The sequence below is a fragment of the Marmota marmota genome, unplaced genomic scaffold, assembly GCF_001458135.2.
Source record: "Marmota marmota marmota unplaced genomic scaffold, marMar, whole genome shotgun sequence".
Taxonomy (NCBI): Eukaryota; Metazoa; Chordata; class Mammalia; order Rodentia; family Sciuridae; genus Marmota; species Marmota marmota.
Genome location: NW_026000249.1, coordinates 25,936,221 through 25,951,320, shown reverse-complemented (window position 1 = coordinate 25,951,320; position 15,100 = coordinate 25,936,221). Strand labels below are relative to the sequence as shown.

Sequence of the window (15,100 nt, the reverse complement as noted above, 5' to 3'; positions counted from 1 at the left end):
GAGGGGAGGGGAGGGGGGATAGTAGAGGATAGGAAAGGTAGCAGAACACGACAGTCACTAGTATGGCAATATGTAAATCAATGGATGTGTAATTGATGTGATTCTGCAATCTGTATATGGGCTAAAAATGGGAGTTCATAACCCACTTGAAGCAAAGTGTGAAAGATCATATATCAAGAACTATGTAATGTTTTGAACAACCAACAATAAAAAAAAATAAAAATAAATAAAAAATAAAAAATAAATTAAAAAAATGTATTGTTTCCAACTATAACTAAATATTTTTAAAAATCATCTTTGGTGTTTTTGTTTTCGTTTTTTTTCTCCAAAGTGTTATTCTAAAAGGACTCCCCCCAGGCTCGCATTTTCCAGAAGGAGACCACAAGATCCAGTATACAGTTTATGACAGAGCTGAGAATAAGGGCACCTGCAAATTTCGAGTTAAAGTAAGAGGTAAGAATACTGTTTAGGGGCTCTCCCCACCCCACCCTATAGGAAAGCAAATGGGAAAGAGAAAGAGGCCTTCGAACAAGACTTCTCTGAGTGCCCATGTGGAAGGGAGGCGTGCCAGCTTTGGAGTAGCCTCTGATGAGTCTGGGTGAAGTATCCCATTTTAATGTCTGGATTTCAGTGATGGAATTCAGTGCTGGCAGCTTATTTAAGATTCCACAGATCTGGTGTCACAGGGGTCCACAGCTGGCTGTCCGAGTAGAATATTACTTGATAACTTTTCCATCCCTGTGAGTGGGTAACCAGCTAAAACCTACAAGTTCTTCTATAACCAGGGTGGTTAGGAGCCCCTAGTTTGAGCCACTGGGAAACCATGTTCTTGGTGTTTTAGACCTTTTATCAACCTGAAAAAAAATGTTTTTAAGGATTATTTTGGGCCTCATGGTTTGGGCAGCTAATAACTAACCATCTTTACCCTTTACTCTTCTGGGCTCAACCTCTTGTAACTCTAGGGGCTGAAATAGTTGATCTCAGTGGTATCAAGGGTATGGATGGTCACCATTCCAAGGCCCACCCACTGAACAAATAGTCATCTTTGTCCCCTCACTCATGCCACAAACTGATATAGAAGCCTCTTTGCAAATCTGGGGCCTCTGAGTCCTCACTGTCCCCGGTTATTGTGTGGAAAGGATGTCAGCACTGAGACCCCTCTGGTTCTGGGTCCTTACAGTCAGACGCTGCGGCAAACTCAATGCCCCAGAGAATGGTTACATGAAGTGCTCCAGTGACGGTGACAATTATGGAGCCACGTGTGAGTTCTCCTGCATCGGTGGCTACGAGCTCCAGGGTAGCCCCGCCCGAGTATGTCAATCCAACCTGGCTTGGTCTGGCACAGAGCCCACCTGTACAGGTATGTGTACAGCCCTCTCTTTGCTCGGCAGCAGAATCTGAAGAAACCTTGGTTCTAGATTCCAGTACAGAGAAAGAAAGTTTCATTTCATATATTTTGTAAAGTGCATCACTGTCCCTTATCATCTGAGTGGGTGAACATAGTCCCTAAGTCCCTGCTCCAACTCACCTTACCTGCCCTCCTCCTTTTGCCTCTGGTGTCCGTTTTATGACTTTTAAGAAAGAAGCCGAGGTGGAAACCCAGGGCCAGTCTTTGGTGATGATATGAATCAGCAAAGTCTGTTCTAGTTACTCTAGTTCCTATCTTCTATAAATGTAGGATCCTGCTTATAAAGTCACTGTGCTGTCACACATAAGCATTGCAGTACCTCCTTTGCAGTAGTGGCTTGAACGCCATTAGCACTTGTTTTTCAACCTAGAGGTGGTGCTACAAATATTCTCAGAAACTGGTTGGAAAGAGATACAAACCACTAGGCAATAAACTGGTAACTAGCTATGAGCTTGTGGGACACATCATGCTGAACAAGGTCTTTACTTGACCTAAACCGATTTCAAAATCTTAGTACAGAAACGAAGAGCTTTCTACTGTCATGTATAACTGATTAAAACTAATAAATAACTAATAAAGATAAAAGAAAAAGCAGATATTTTCAAATAAAAAATCTTAGTACAAATCAAATATAAAGAATCTCTACCTTTTATGTTGATTACATGTTGAGATGAAATATTTGGGATATATTGGGTTAAATCAATACATTAAAATTATTTTCATTTATTTCTTTGTACTTTCTCAAGGAGGCTACTAGAAAATTTAAGATTATGCAATACCTTCCATTATATTTCTATTGGCCAGGGCTTTCCTAGACTCAGCCTTTGAGGTATGGAGAGGGGCAAGAACTCTGCATTACTCAGTATGATATCCCAGCGCTGGCATAGAGGTTGGCACATAACAGGCACTCACTGTATGCTGCATGAATGAATGAATATGCAAATGAACAAATACCTCAATGCAAATCTCCAGCTTGAAACACAAGCACCAAGATTGTAAACCATACATGGAATTTCCTCGATTTTTTCATATTATTTCTTTTCTAGGGCCAGACCTGTTTGCTGACCTATGTATTGAGCATCCTTCTTTGATCTTGAACAGCCAATCATCTGCGATTTGTTGTCATTTATTTGCTAAATTGGCAGACCTGTTGTTAATCTTCCTCATCCCATGTCCTCCGTGTTGCTTGTTCTGTGGCTCTCTGTGCCCTACATTCCTTTGTCCTTTCTGCACCAAAGAGGCAGACTTCTGAGGTTCTGAACCACTCTAAAGCCAGCCTGTCCATTGCCTACTTTTCTCACCCTTCTGCTTCCCCCTGCAGATACTGTGGTGCTTGGCCCATGTGCCTTTGACATTCCCATCTATAATCAGAAGGCTGCCTACTGCAATTACCCAGATCTCTCTGTCTGAGGGTTTTCCTGGCTATGAGGGTGTTATGTGTCCATGCACAAGACTAGCTGCAAGTGGCAAAGAATTAGTCTCCCCACAAAGTGTCCATCAACCAATGATAGAGCAGTTGATGTATAAATTATCCAGTTATTTCATTCCTCCAGTAGGATAACTCTGAAGTATGTGGTGTACTGTCTCCCAGAGTTACCTAGTAGAATTTAGCTCCAGAGTCCACAGCAGTAAGTGGCTTGATAACCCACTCTGTATGGCTTTCTTTCCTTCCCTGACTCATTTTCCAAGGCAGGCAGAATAATGGTCCCCAAAGATGCCCACATCCTAATCTTCTAAACCTGTGAATATATTACCTTACATGGAGAAGGGACATTGCAACATTGCAGGTGTGATTAAGTTAAGGATTTTGAGATGGGGAGAGTACCCTGGGTTATCCAATGGGCCCCAATGTTACCACAGGGGTCCTTATATAAGGCAGACAGAACTGCTAAAATAGTCACTGTGTTATTTTTTTCCTTTTTGTGACTAAAATACCTGACCAGAACAACCAAGGAGGAAACCTTATTTTGAGTTCACGATTTCAGAGATTCAGTCCATGATCAGCCAACTCCATCACTCAAGGCCTGAAGTGAGCTGGAGCATCATGGCAGAAGGGCATGGTACAGAAAGCCAGGAAGCAGAGAGAAAGCAGGAGGAACCAGGGACAAAATATATCATCCTTAAGACATGTCCCCAGTGACCCACTTTCTCCAGCCACACCCCACCACACCCAGTAATCCATTCAAATTATCAATTTATCAAATGGCTTAAATCACCAATTAGGTTACAGCTCTCATAATCTGATCATTTCATCTCCTGTGTTAGCACAGGAGCTTTTGGGGGTCACTCATCAAAACTGTAACTGTTACAGAGATGGTGGAAGGAGAGGGCAGAAAGAAGACAGATTTGAAGAAGCTACACTGCTCTTTGGAGATGGAGGAAGAACCCAATAGCCAAGGAGTGAAGGTGGCCTCTAGATCCTGAAAAGGACAAGGAAACAGATTCACCCCCTCCCCATACATCAAAGCCTGCTGATACCTTTATTTTAGCCCAGTGAAACTCATTTTGAATTTATGATTTCAAGGAACAAATAGAATAGATTTGTGTTTTATTAGGCCACTAAGTTTAAGGCGATTTGTTATAGCAGCAGGAGGAAACTAATACACTTTCCCACTCCTCTACCAGTGCTTCTTTGCACCATCTCCCAAATAAACTACTTATACTCAAATCCTTATCTCAGGGTCTGCTTCTTATATATATGGTTCTGTATCATTACAGGCCATGTCAAGCATAGAGCACACAGGATTATGGCTTACGTGGCTATTTTCTATTTACAGCCATGAATGTCAACGTGGGTGTCAGAACAGCAGCTGCACTTCTGGATCAGTTTTATGAGAAAAGGAGACTCCTTATTGTGTCCACACCCACAGCCCGAAACCTCCTCTACAGGCTACAACTGGGAATGCTACAGGTGAGACTTTGAGGCAGGGTCAAACTGGGGAAGGGAGACTCTAACAGGAAGGGCCTAGGCAGTTCACTAAAAGCAAAGGCCAGATTCACTGCCTAATCCATTTAGGGTCAGTTTCAGGAACCAGCACTTTAAAGTTACCCATTCATTTCTGGTGCTGAAGCATAACCTGATTAACATTGACTCCCCAGAGCTAACCCAATCGTTTTCTAACTAATGAGGTTTGTCTGTCTTCACTAATAAGCCTAATTGACGTACTGTCAGGGCCCTGGAACAATTGTCTTTGCTGAGCCTGCCCAGGATCTGCTTGAGCTGAAAGCAATCAATCCATCAGTTTGTCTGCTCAAAAGGCTGGCCCAGGAGATGATGGGAGTCCAGGAGCCCTTAGGCTCCCTCCCCAGAGAATTTCAATGACACTCTTGGAGCTCCTCAGAGAGTGTCTCAGAATAGTAGTTCACAAAATGTGATCAGTGGACCAGCAGTATTAGCATCCTCTGGAACTTATTAGAAATGTAAATTCTCAGGCCCCACCCCAGACGTGCTTTATTAGAAGCAGGGTCAAAGCAGGTGTTTTAACAATATACCTTGGTGATTTCTAAGTACTTTAAACTTTGAGGAGCACTTCTCCAGGAACTCTTCCCTTCTTGGCTATGTAAAAGAGAGGTGTAAGCTTGCATTTTCTGAAGATCAAGTCCCTGAGACAAGGGGATACAGTGGGAGATAAGGTGGCTGATAAATGAGGTAACCAGCATCTTGGGCCCTGGTGGAGGGGGGTTGGGGGGGGGCTAGAAACTGTAAGGATCATACTAGAAATTCCTTGTTTTGTTTTTTGTTGTTGTTTCTGTTTTGTACCAGGGATTGAACCCAGGGGTGCTTAACCATGAGCCACAGCCCCTTTTATTTTTTTTTTATAGCTTTATTTTATTTTATTTGGTGCTATGGATCGATCCCAGTGCCTCAGGCATGCTAGGTGAGCACTCTACATCTGAGTCACAACCCCAGCCCCCCCTTTTATTTTTTTTTATTTTTGAAACAGGGTCTTGCTGAGTTGCTTAGGGCCTCGCTAAGTTGCTGAGGCTGGCTTTGAACACACGATCCTCCTGCCTCAGTCTCACAGTGGCTGGGATTACAGGCCTGCGATACCTTGCCTAGCCAAGTTGCTTTATTTTTGTCCTGAAGTTGATTTACAATAAGAATGACCAACCTGGAGCTGGGATTGTAGCTCAGTGGCAGAGCACTTGCCTAGCATGTGTGAGGCACTGTTTTGATCCTCAGCACCACATAAAAATAAATATATAAAATAAAGGTATTGTGAACATCTACACCTAAAAAAAAAAATGAATGACCAATCTGACTGAGCACTAAAGAGACAGTATATATGCTATGTCATGGACACAGTGGTGCTTCACATTTTTTGAGAATATTTTATTCATTTATTACTGTGATTAGGACTAAGTGTTTAGAATAATCTTGGTTTAATCAAAAGCTACAATTTACCACTCATGGCACACTAATACAATGAATAATAAATCTTCTTCACTATTCCCATATACTTGACCAACTGCCTCTAAAGAGCTGTATGAAAAATTTTTAAGCTTCCTTTATAAGAGCCAAATTTATACATCTGTATCCCCCAGTCCCTGCCACCTTATCTCCCATTGTATCCCCTTGTCTCAGGGACTTGATCTTCAGAAAATGCAAGCTTACACCTCTTTTTTGTGGGAAATTGGCATGCAGCCTATATTCCATGGCCAGACATTCCCTGGCCTCTTCTTACTCCATAGAAAGATGAAGAAGCCAAACAACTTGCTTTTCCTCTATATGAGCAAACTAATGGCATGCTGGACCAGATTTGGGCCCTTGCTGGGTTTTGTAATTAAATTTTATTTGACGCAGCCACATTCATTGATTTGTGTTTTGTTTCTGGCTGCTTTTGCACTCTAATGGCAGAGTTGAACACTTAGGCTAGAGGCCATCCAACCTCTGGAAGCCTAAGATATTTACTATCCAGCTCTTTGCAGAAAACATTTGCTGTCATCTGCCTTCACCTACCTCTGTTCCTTCAGATACTCACTAAATTACTAATCAACTTGTTGCAGACCATATTTTGGATCAAGATGTTTTTGTATGTGATCTCTCTTCCCACCAACATACTTAACATTTGCATTTAACCAGAGCCTTTGAGAAAGGTTTGATTGACTTAGGCATTTCAGTTAGAATAATAAAAAAGTCTATTTCTATTTTTGCTAACTTCTCTACCAATTCTGTCACTCCATATATTGTTTTAGTGGAATTTTGGCAAAAATCATTGGGCATTCTAATAATTCAAGACTTGAAATTTTCTTTTGCCATTAGGCAGATTAGACTTATGTTAATTTTTGTCCCTTATTGCCACTGCTGTTCCTGGTGAGACCTCCTGGCACGTGGAGGTCTGAGCCACATTCTCAAGGCTCTTGTTAAGGGCCAGCTCAGAGATCTGGAACCTTTCTTCCTTGTTTCCTCCTGGGTTTGGGTTTGGGGGGCATAGAACAGGGGGATGTGAGGGGTGGAAACAAGGACTAAGAAGGGAACTCTGGAAATATTCTTCTCTCCCTGCAAAGTTAGAATCCTCTGGGGTGGTCTTGGACACTTTTTAGGAAATTTGACTCATGTAAGGTCTCACCCTGTCTGGAAATACCATAGACTGCCATTTTGCTTAGGTTTTCAAAATCCCATTGCCAAGCCATTTCTTAATGATGCCACTAGGAAGGTATTTAGATTTTATAGCCATCCGTTTACTCCAGTTTCTCACCATTTTCAGGATAGTTTGGAGTGGACAGATAAATTTCCCCAAACAGACCATTGCTGTTTCTGTCAGTCTGCAGTTTTGACATGGAGGTCTCTTTCCTTAGCCATACTCACCCCCACCCCATTGGTTCCCCCTTCCCCAGCAAGCACAGTGTGGCCTGGATCTTCGACACATCACCGTGGTGGAGCTGGTGGGCGTGTTCCCAACCCTGATCGGCAGAATAGGAACCAAGATTATGCCTCCCCACCTGGCTCTGCAGCTCAGGTAGGGGAAAATTTGGTCTTTCAATTTGATCCCCTGTGAATGCACTTGTATCTGATTGGGTTCCCTGATTTCTTTCTATTCAGTATTGAGTTCAGGCAAACTTCAACGGTTAATTGCTTTTTATTCAAGGAGTATTATGACCGTGCTAATTGGCATGTTGCTACTTGTCCAAGTAAATTATGCAGTGGGTAATTACCAGTGTTCTTTTCTTTCCCCCTACATCCAAGTGTTTTTGCTGTGTGTGAGTGTGTGTGTGTGTGTGTGTGTACGTGTGTGTTGGGTTGGCAGGGGAAGAGGATCTGAATAAAAGGACCTAAGCAATCCTTGCTTTATTAGTGAGCAGGCATCCAATTAGTATTTCCAACCTTGACCTCTTTTTTCTCCATGCTTCCAGAGTACTTGTCCATACCTTTTTTTTTTTAACAATTATATTTTATTTTGGTCAAACTTATAAAGCTAGAGCCATGGTGTTCAGACTCTGAGTAATAACAGATTAAAGAACAGGATTCAACAGCCTCAAGGCAATTTCAGAATAACCCAAATTTTTACTTGAATCTCCTGACCACTGTGAAATAGATAATTAAACTACAGTAATACTCCTTTAAAGTCCTTCTTTCTTGCCTAGCTTTTTTTTGTCACACACTGCAGGGCAAAGTGCAGATCTCTCTTCTCAGGGTCCCAGGTGGCTCCCTAGCTTTCAGGGTCCCAGATGGCTATATCATCCTGTACATCAACATCCAGAACATATGCTTCCAGGTTTTTGCAAAAGAGGAAGAAGGAGAGTAAGATTAAACTATACTATATTAGTCAGCATTTTGTTACTGTTAGAAAATGCCAGAGGTAATTAACTTATAAAGAGAAAAGATTCATTTAGCTCATGTTTCTGAAGTTTGCAGTCCAAGATCAGGCAACCCCATTGCTTTGGGTCACTGGTGAGGGTGATACATCAAAGAGGGAAGACATGGCAGAGCAAACTACTATATCAAGAAGCAGAGAGAGACTGAGAGACCAGTTTCTTTATAGTGTATACCCTCAAATAACCTAAGGACCTCACACTGGGCCCCACCTCTAAGAGGGTCTGCCACCTCCCAATAATGCCATCCCAGAAACCAAGCCTTTAATTCATAGGCCTTTGGAAGACGTTCAACATCCAATCCATAGCACACATCCACTCTTCTATGGTTCACCTAGGAAGTATCATACATTGATCCTTCTTCCAGTCTATTGGCCAGGACGGGTCACATGATTGCAATTGAATTTCAAAGGAGGCTGGGAAATGCAGTTTTTCTGTATTCTCAGGAAGAAAATGAAATGGTATTTAGTGAACCCTATCACAGGTATTCAGAGAGGTTCATAGAAATTCTTTGAGAGGCCATACAATAGAACATAGTCTTAATAAATGATGTTATAAGTAGAGATAGTAGCTTCTTTCTCTAATTTTCCTATTGTACAGCTGCATTTGACCCCTTCTGTGTTTGATTTATACTTCTCTCCAGCCAAAAAGAGTTTGCCCCCTTCTTACCAAGAACAAAAATTCAGCCTACTAGGGAAAAAAAATAAGAAGAGTTGTGAGTTCTCTTAGACAGTTGGCTGATGACAAAAGAAAGCTGGGTACACTCCTAAACATTTGTATTTTTTCTATGCTACTGCATTTGCATCTAGTACCACCCAGAATGTAACACTTGAGGTCAGTGCCATATTTTTTCCCCAAATATTTCCTACTCAGTACCTAACACAGTGCCTGGCCCCACATTGGTGCTAAGTAAGTGGAGTAGATGATACCAAATTTCATGGAAATAGCTTACTTATCTCCAGGGGTGATAGTAGTCTTGAAAAGTGTATTTGTAATATTAATACCTTGAGTTGAAGTCTGTAAAAGTCAAGATAGAGGAATATGTTGATATCTAAAAATCTATAATGAGCATTCTCAGAGTAGAAGAATGAAGCTGTTGCTTATTTAGAATTACATGCTCAAACCATGTTGATGATTTAAAAAAAAAAAAACCTGTTGCAAAATTTGCTAACTTGTCTGCTTTGGATAGCAGATATGTATACATCTATATCATATATTTTATATATATATATATATGTATATATATATATATATATATATATATGTGATCATATGTATCAGATGTATGTATATATATACGTGATCACTTATATATACATGTATATATATTTAAACATATATATGTCTTCATAAAATCTTGATGTGATTGTAAACTCATCTAGCTTGAGGAACAGCAAAATCTGACTTAAGAAACAAAACCTCTATCATTCAGGTTGTATATTGCCGCAGTCTGGCTGGGCACAATCAGGAGCCACTTGTCAAAAGAAACTAACTTTATTTTTAGAACCACACACGCCAAACAAAACAGCCTCTCAGGAAAAACCCTCAGAGCCCCAACTGCCACCACCGGCTTTCCACAAGCCTCTCTCTCCCACACAAGCTTTTCTCCCCCTCCCACAATCCTCCTGCTCTTGAGGCCGATTGGCTGGGTCACGTGGGCGGAGCCAAAAAAGTCCCCCAATGAGCAGCTCCGTGGTCTGAAAGGGCAGGGAAACAGCCCAATGAGCATCACCGCAGAGGAGCCAATCAGCTAGATGTTGCTGGGGCCGCTGTGAGCCAATCATCAGCCGGCAGCTGGAAGTTTGCTGGCAGCTGGAAGTTTGCTGGGGCCCCTTCGGCTGTGGCTCTCAACAGTATATGTTTGGGTAACTATAGACCTCTGTAGGCAGAGAATGATTTGAATAACCAATAAAGTTGCTTAAATGAATTATGCAGTGGTTCTCAAATTCTAGCCTGCATCAGAATTCCCTGGGGGAAGCTTGTTGAAACACATTGCTGGGTTCTACCTCCATAGTTTTCAGTTTGAGGAGTTTTAGGGTGGGGTCTGAAAATATGTATTTCCAGCAAGTTCCCAAGGGATCACACTATGAGAACAACTGACCTAGTGTTTTATCAAGGGTGTCGAAGTTTTGAAGCAGAAATTTTGCCAAGTAGCTTTTAAAGAAGAGGATCAGTCTTTATTGTATAGTTAGAACATGGTCCAGGAAAAGTCACTCCAAGACAATCGCTTAGGCCCATCAGCTAAGGGATCCCATGTCAGGCCACTTATCTGACATATAAGTGATGCACAAACAGGGAAGATGTTGTCTTCTTTTTCCCTATGAATTCCAGTCCAGGGTCTACTGTGGGATGAAGGGAATGATTTAGGTAGAACATGGAACACAGGAGAAAAGAGAAGGTGAAGCAGATTGCCTAGATAATCCAAAAATGCTCTTGTCTGGTTTGAAAGCTATTTTCAAATAGCTGAGACCATGATGAAACTGCTGAACGGACTCAGCAGAAAGGGGAAGCTGGGTGCCTGTATTACAGGGTTGCCACCTGCCTTCTTTCTGCTCCTCATTTCTTTTTTTTATAGAAGAGCATAAAGGGTTTGCTTAATAATGAAGTGGAAGTAAAGTTCCAAAGTCTATGGAGCCAACTTGCCTCCAAGAGAGGAAATTACCTGGGGCTTCACACCTGGAGAGATTTTATATTTGGTCTGGGAATCTCTCTTCTCTTGCATTATGGATTTGGTGCCATTACTATAGTTTTCTGCCATGGTTTAGTGCGCCAGCACCCATTTTGCCACAATGGAAAATTTTCCAACATAGATCTGGCCCTCATTTCTTTTAGATCTGGATGTCTGAGCTAATGAATGCTCCTTAGGGTGATTTTTTCCACCAATCCCAAAGATGACAGGGGCAAAGAAAGCCACAATTTTAACCCTCACATTATTCTTTGAGTCCCCAGGTTTGCCTAGAAGATTCTCCAGGAAAAAAAAAAAAAAACTCCTTCCAATCAGATGACAAGCATTTGTGTAACTCAGACATGCTGGCCCCATCATCCCTCTGAGGTGTTGAGTCATTTCTGAGCTTTCATGGCCTCGGTGCTAGTGGTTCCATCCTAGCCTCTTAAGCACTGTAAAACCAAATGCTTCAATATCTCATGGGTCACCTTTCCACTGGCTCCACATTGTTTGGCCCTTTTCTCCCTCCTTACATTCCTGCCCCTCTATTTTCCTGAAACCGCCCTGTGTTAGGATTTCTCCCCAGAAATTTGGTACACTCCTCTTAAAGATATAGAGCAATTTAGTTCTCCATTCCCACCTTACCTATGCCTACATTGAAGTGTTCAGACTCAATAATGCACTTGGCTAAGACATCTGCACCCAAGCTCTTCTCTTAGTGCCATAGGACACCTGGTAGAGGCTGAGTAATTTTATCTTTCTTTCATTTCTAGTCCCTAAAAGTGAACTAGCAATTTAGCTTCCCACTGCAATAAAATATAAATTATCCTTTTCTTCCCTGAAACTCCACACACAAAAAAGTGCAGTTTGTATTTTATGTAATGGTTTTTTAAAAACTTAGATCCATTTGTATGAGAAAAAAATGCTTCACTTTAAATCCAGATGGCAGTTTACTTTGTGCCTCACACAATCTCAAGATATCTCAACTGAAAAAGACAAAAAACAGAGGAGACAGAGTGGGGTCATTATTTTATTGGACTTAATTTATCTGTTTGTTTGATTTCTCTGGCTTTTCATATCTAAACATGTTGGTATTGATATAAAACATCAACAAGGATGAAATTCTAATGTAGTAGAGTGGAAAAAACATCAGACATGTAAAATCATGTCAAATCCCTGTTTGGAATTACTTGGGGTACAAATTATAATTAACAAAGTCAGAATATGTGGGGTGTAGACCAACATCATTCCTTTCCATTGATGCAGTTCTGAGTTGGCCACTGAACAGGACACAATTATATTTGGAAAGTTATTTCAATTAGGTTTACCTCGTCCAGGGTTTCTCAGCCTTGGCCCTTTGGACAGTTGGGGGATGGATTTATTTGGCAGGGAGGCGGTGTTGTGCATTGTATGATGTTTAGCAGCATCCTTGACATCTACCCACTAGACAGTAGCATCTTCACTCCCCATTGTGATGACCAAAATGTGTTTAGACATGGCTAAATGCCCCCAGAGGGATAAAAATCACCCCCACTGATAAACACCCATGTAATTCTAGCATATATAGGGTCATGCAAAACCAGTCTTCAAACTCTAATATCCCAAAAGTCTCTTAGCCTTGTCAAACATGCCTCGTAGCAACTATTGGTGCATAGCCCTATTGCAGGTCTGAAGTCCTCCTGACCATACTCTAAAGCAGAGCTGCTTAACCTTTCATGGCCATATCCATCATCTGGGGGATCTCATTAATAATGCAGATTCTAATTTGGTAGGTTTTGAGTGAGATGTGAGTCTTCTTTTCAAACAAATTCTCATGTGATGCTGCTGGTCCAAGGACCACACTTTGAGTAGCAAAGGTCTAAAGGATGATTCAGGTCCTTCATGGTATCAAGCCTTTCTCAGTATACAGTGTCTACGGTTCTGGTTGGCCCACTATAACCATTGGAAGTTAAGGTTTAATCCAGTTTCTCTTTTCTTTGTTTGCCCCAGGCTGTTGCTACGAATCCCACTCTACTCCTTCAGTATGGTGCTAGTGGATAAGCATGGCATGGACAAGGAACGCTATGTTTCCCTGGTGACACCTGTGGCCCTCTTCAACCTGATTGACACTTTCCCCTTGAGAAAAGAGGAGATGGTCCTGCAAGCGGAAATGGGCCAGACCTGTAACACCTGATGTGATGTTCCTTTCTTACTGGTCCCTCTTCTCTTTCTACACAGTGCCGTGCACATGAGAAGGCCTTAAAAATATCCTTGATGTACAGATTTTTATTTGTAATTTTTAAAGTCTATTTTATTATGAGCTTTCTTTCCCTTAAAAATTGGCACAATGCTTTTTTTTTTTACTTCAAAATAGTTCAAAAAACTATATGAACATATATATTTACTCTCTTTATTCCATCATGGCTGGTTAATTTTGTAGAGAAATTAGAAACCACAACCATAAACACGATTTCAATGTGTTATTCAGTGTGACACATCGCTGTCTTCTATTTTGTCTATATGAAACTTTTATTAATAAAATATTTTGGAGCAAATTTATTAAAATTCATTTTGTTTATCAAGCACCAGCCATACTTGCTCAGTATGGCCAATGGTTTTAGTGCTGTGATTCTTTGTGGTATTTTGGGAATAGAAAAATGCAGTCTTCCCAGGAGCTCACCTGAGCTGGGAGACAGCAGAGCTCTCAGGTGGCATAGTAGGCAATTAAAGCAATAAGCCACAAATGAAAGTTAAGCCTTTAATTATGTTCCATTGTTCTATATATAGGTTCACCTATAAATACTTAAATGGAACAATTGTAAAGGTCTTTATAGGTGTCCTATATATAGGATGATGGGAACATAAGAGTCTTAAACTAGAGAAAGCACCAACTCTCCCTGTTCCATTTTTTTCCCATGAAATAGTGCACTGGTGTGTCAAGAGTCAGGTGGAAAATGCAGATTTGGAGCCATCTCACTCCACAAACAAAAGGTTCTGGTGGTCTCATAGACTCTGGATTTGGGCATATAGCTAGGCATGGAAAAATATTGAATACTGAGTATTCCGAGTGGGGAAAAATGTCTTCCAAGTTTCCCTTCCCTCTCCCAACTGCACAAAAAGATCTCAGCAGCGGCACTTGAAGAAAACTTCTGCCCAAGGCCTCAAATAGATAAGACTAGAAATGAAGACACCAGATCCCAGAATGCAAATACAGTCATCCCTCCTTATCTATGGGTTCTGTACCTGTAGATTCAACCAACCTGGGATTGAAAATATTCAGAACAAAAAGATGGCGGCAGTACTGAACATACACAGATTTCTTTTTCTTGTTGTTCCCCAAACAATGCAGAAAACAACTATTTACATAGCCCTTACCTTATATTAGGTACTATAAGATATCCACAGATGTTTTAACATATATGAGAAGATGTGTATAGGTTTATAGGCAAATACTATGCCATTTTATATAAGGGACTTGAGTAGCCAGATTTTGATATCCTCAGGGGTTCTAGAACCAATCATCCATGGAGAATGTGGATGAAAGAGCAAGATTGGCCAAGGGGCCCTAAATCCTTGACTATAACTCTGCACAAATAGTTCAATTCACTGGCTGTGCTTCTCTGTGGGAGGGCAACTTTCCCTGTGAGGCCTGCCTCTGCAATTGCTAGTGATGGGGCCTGAAAAAATCACACATTGGTGTTTAACCAGGAGCCGGACTTTTCCTCCATTTTCAGAATATCAGTTTGTCCCATAATCTATTCCTAAACAAACCAAATAACAAAACAAGTGGTGGAAAGGCCAAATTCCAATATCTAAGATTTAAAGCAGGAAGCTCTGCCAGGCGTGGTGGTGGATTGTAGGTGCACCTATAATCCCAGTTACTCAGGAGGCTGAAGGAAGAGGATCTTGAGTTCAAAGCCAGCCTCAGCAACAGCGAGGTTGAGTGCCCCTGAGTTCAATCCCCAGTACCAAAATAAATAAATGAATGAATAAATAAAAAGTAGATTTGACACTATTTTGATATTATTCTTTTGAAGATCAGGCAGTGATTTCTCAACTGCAAAAAGATTTATGCTCCATTTACAAATATGATTTTGTTCACCAAGCATACTAGAAACCACTCTGACTTCTGTCTCCTTCAGACGTATCAGATAAAGTTCAATGGCATGGCCAGAAGAGGAATGTCAAATGGTGACTAGCTTGACAAGCCAGCCAGAGCCCTTTGCCCCATAGCC

The 15,100-nt window shown here is 41.2% G+C and overlaps 1 protein-coding gene across 1 annotated transcript in view; it reads left to right on the top strand.

Moving 5' to 3' along the window:
* The window catches only part of Srpx (sushi repeat containing protein X-linked), a 38,198-nt gene extending 24,778 nt beyond the window's left edge, over positions 1-13,420 (top strand). Inside the window, exons 5-9 of the mRNA XM_015488106.2 lie at positions 332-453; positions 1,181-1,360; positions 4,186-4,319; positions 7,247-7,368; positions 12,876-13,420. Of these exons, the coding sequence (XP_015343592.1) occupies positions 332-453; positions 1,181-1,360; positions 4,186-4,319; positions 7,247-7,368; positions 12,876-13,059 (742 nt within the window). The 3' untranslated portion in view covers positions 13,060-13,420. The remainder of the gene's footprint in view (positions 1-331; positions 454-1,180; positions 1,361-4,185; positions 4,320-7,246; positions 7,369-12,875) is intronic.
* Positions 13,421-15,100: the final 1,680 nt, after the last annotated feature.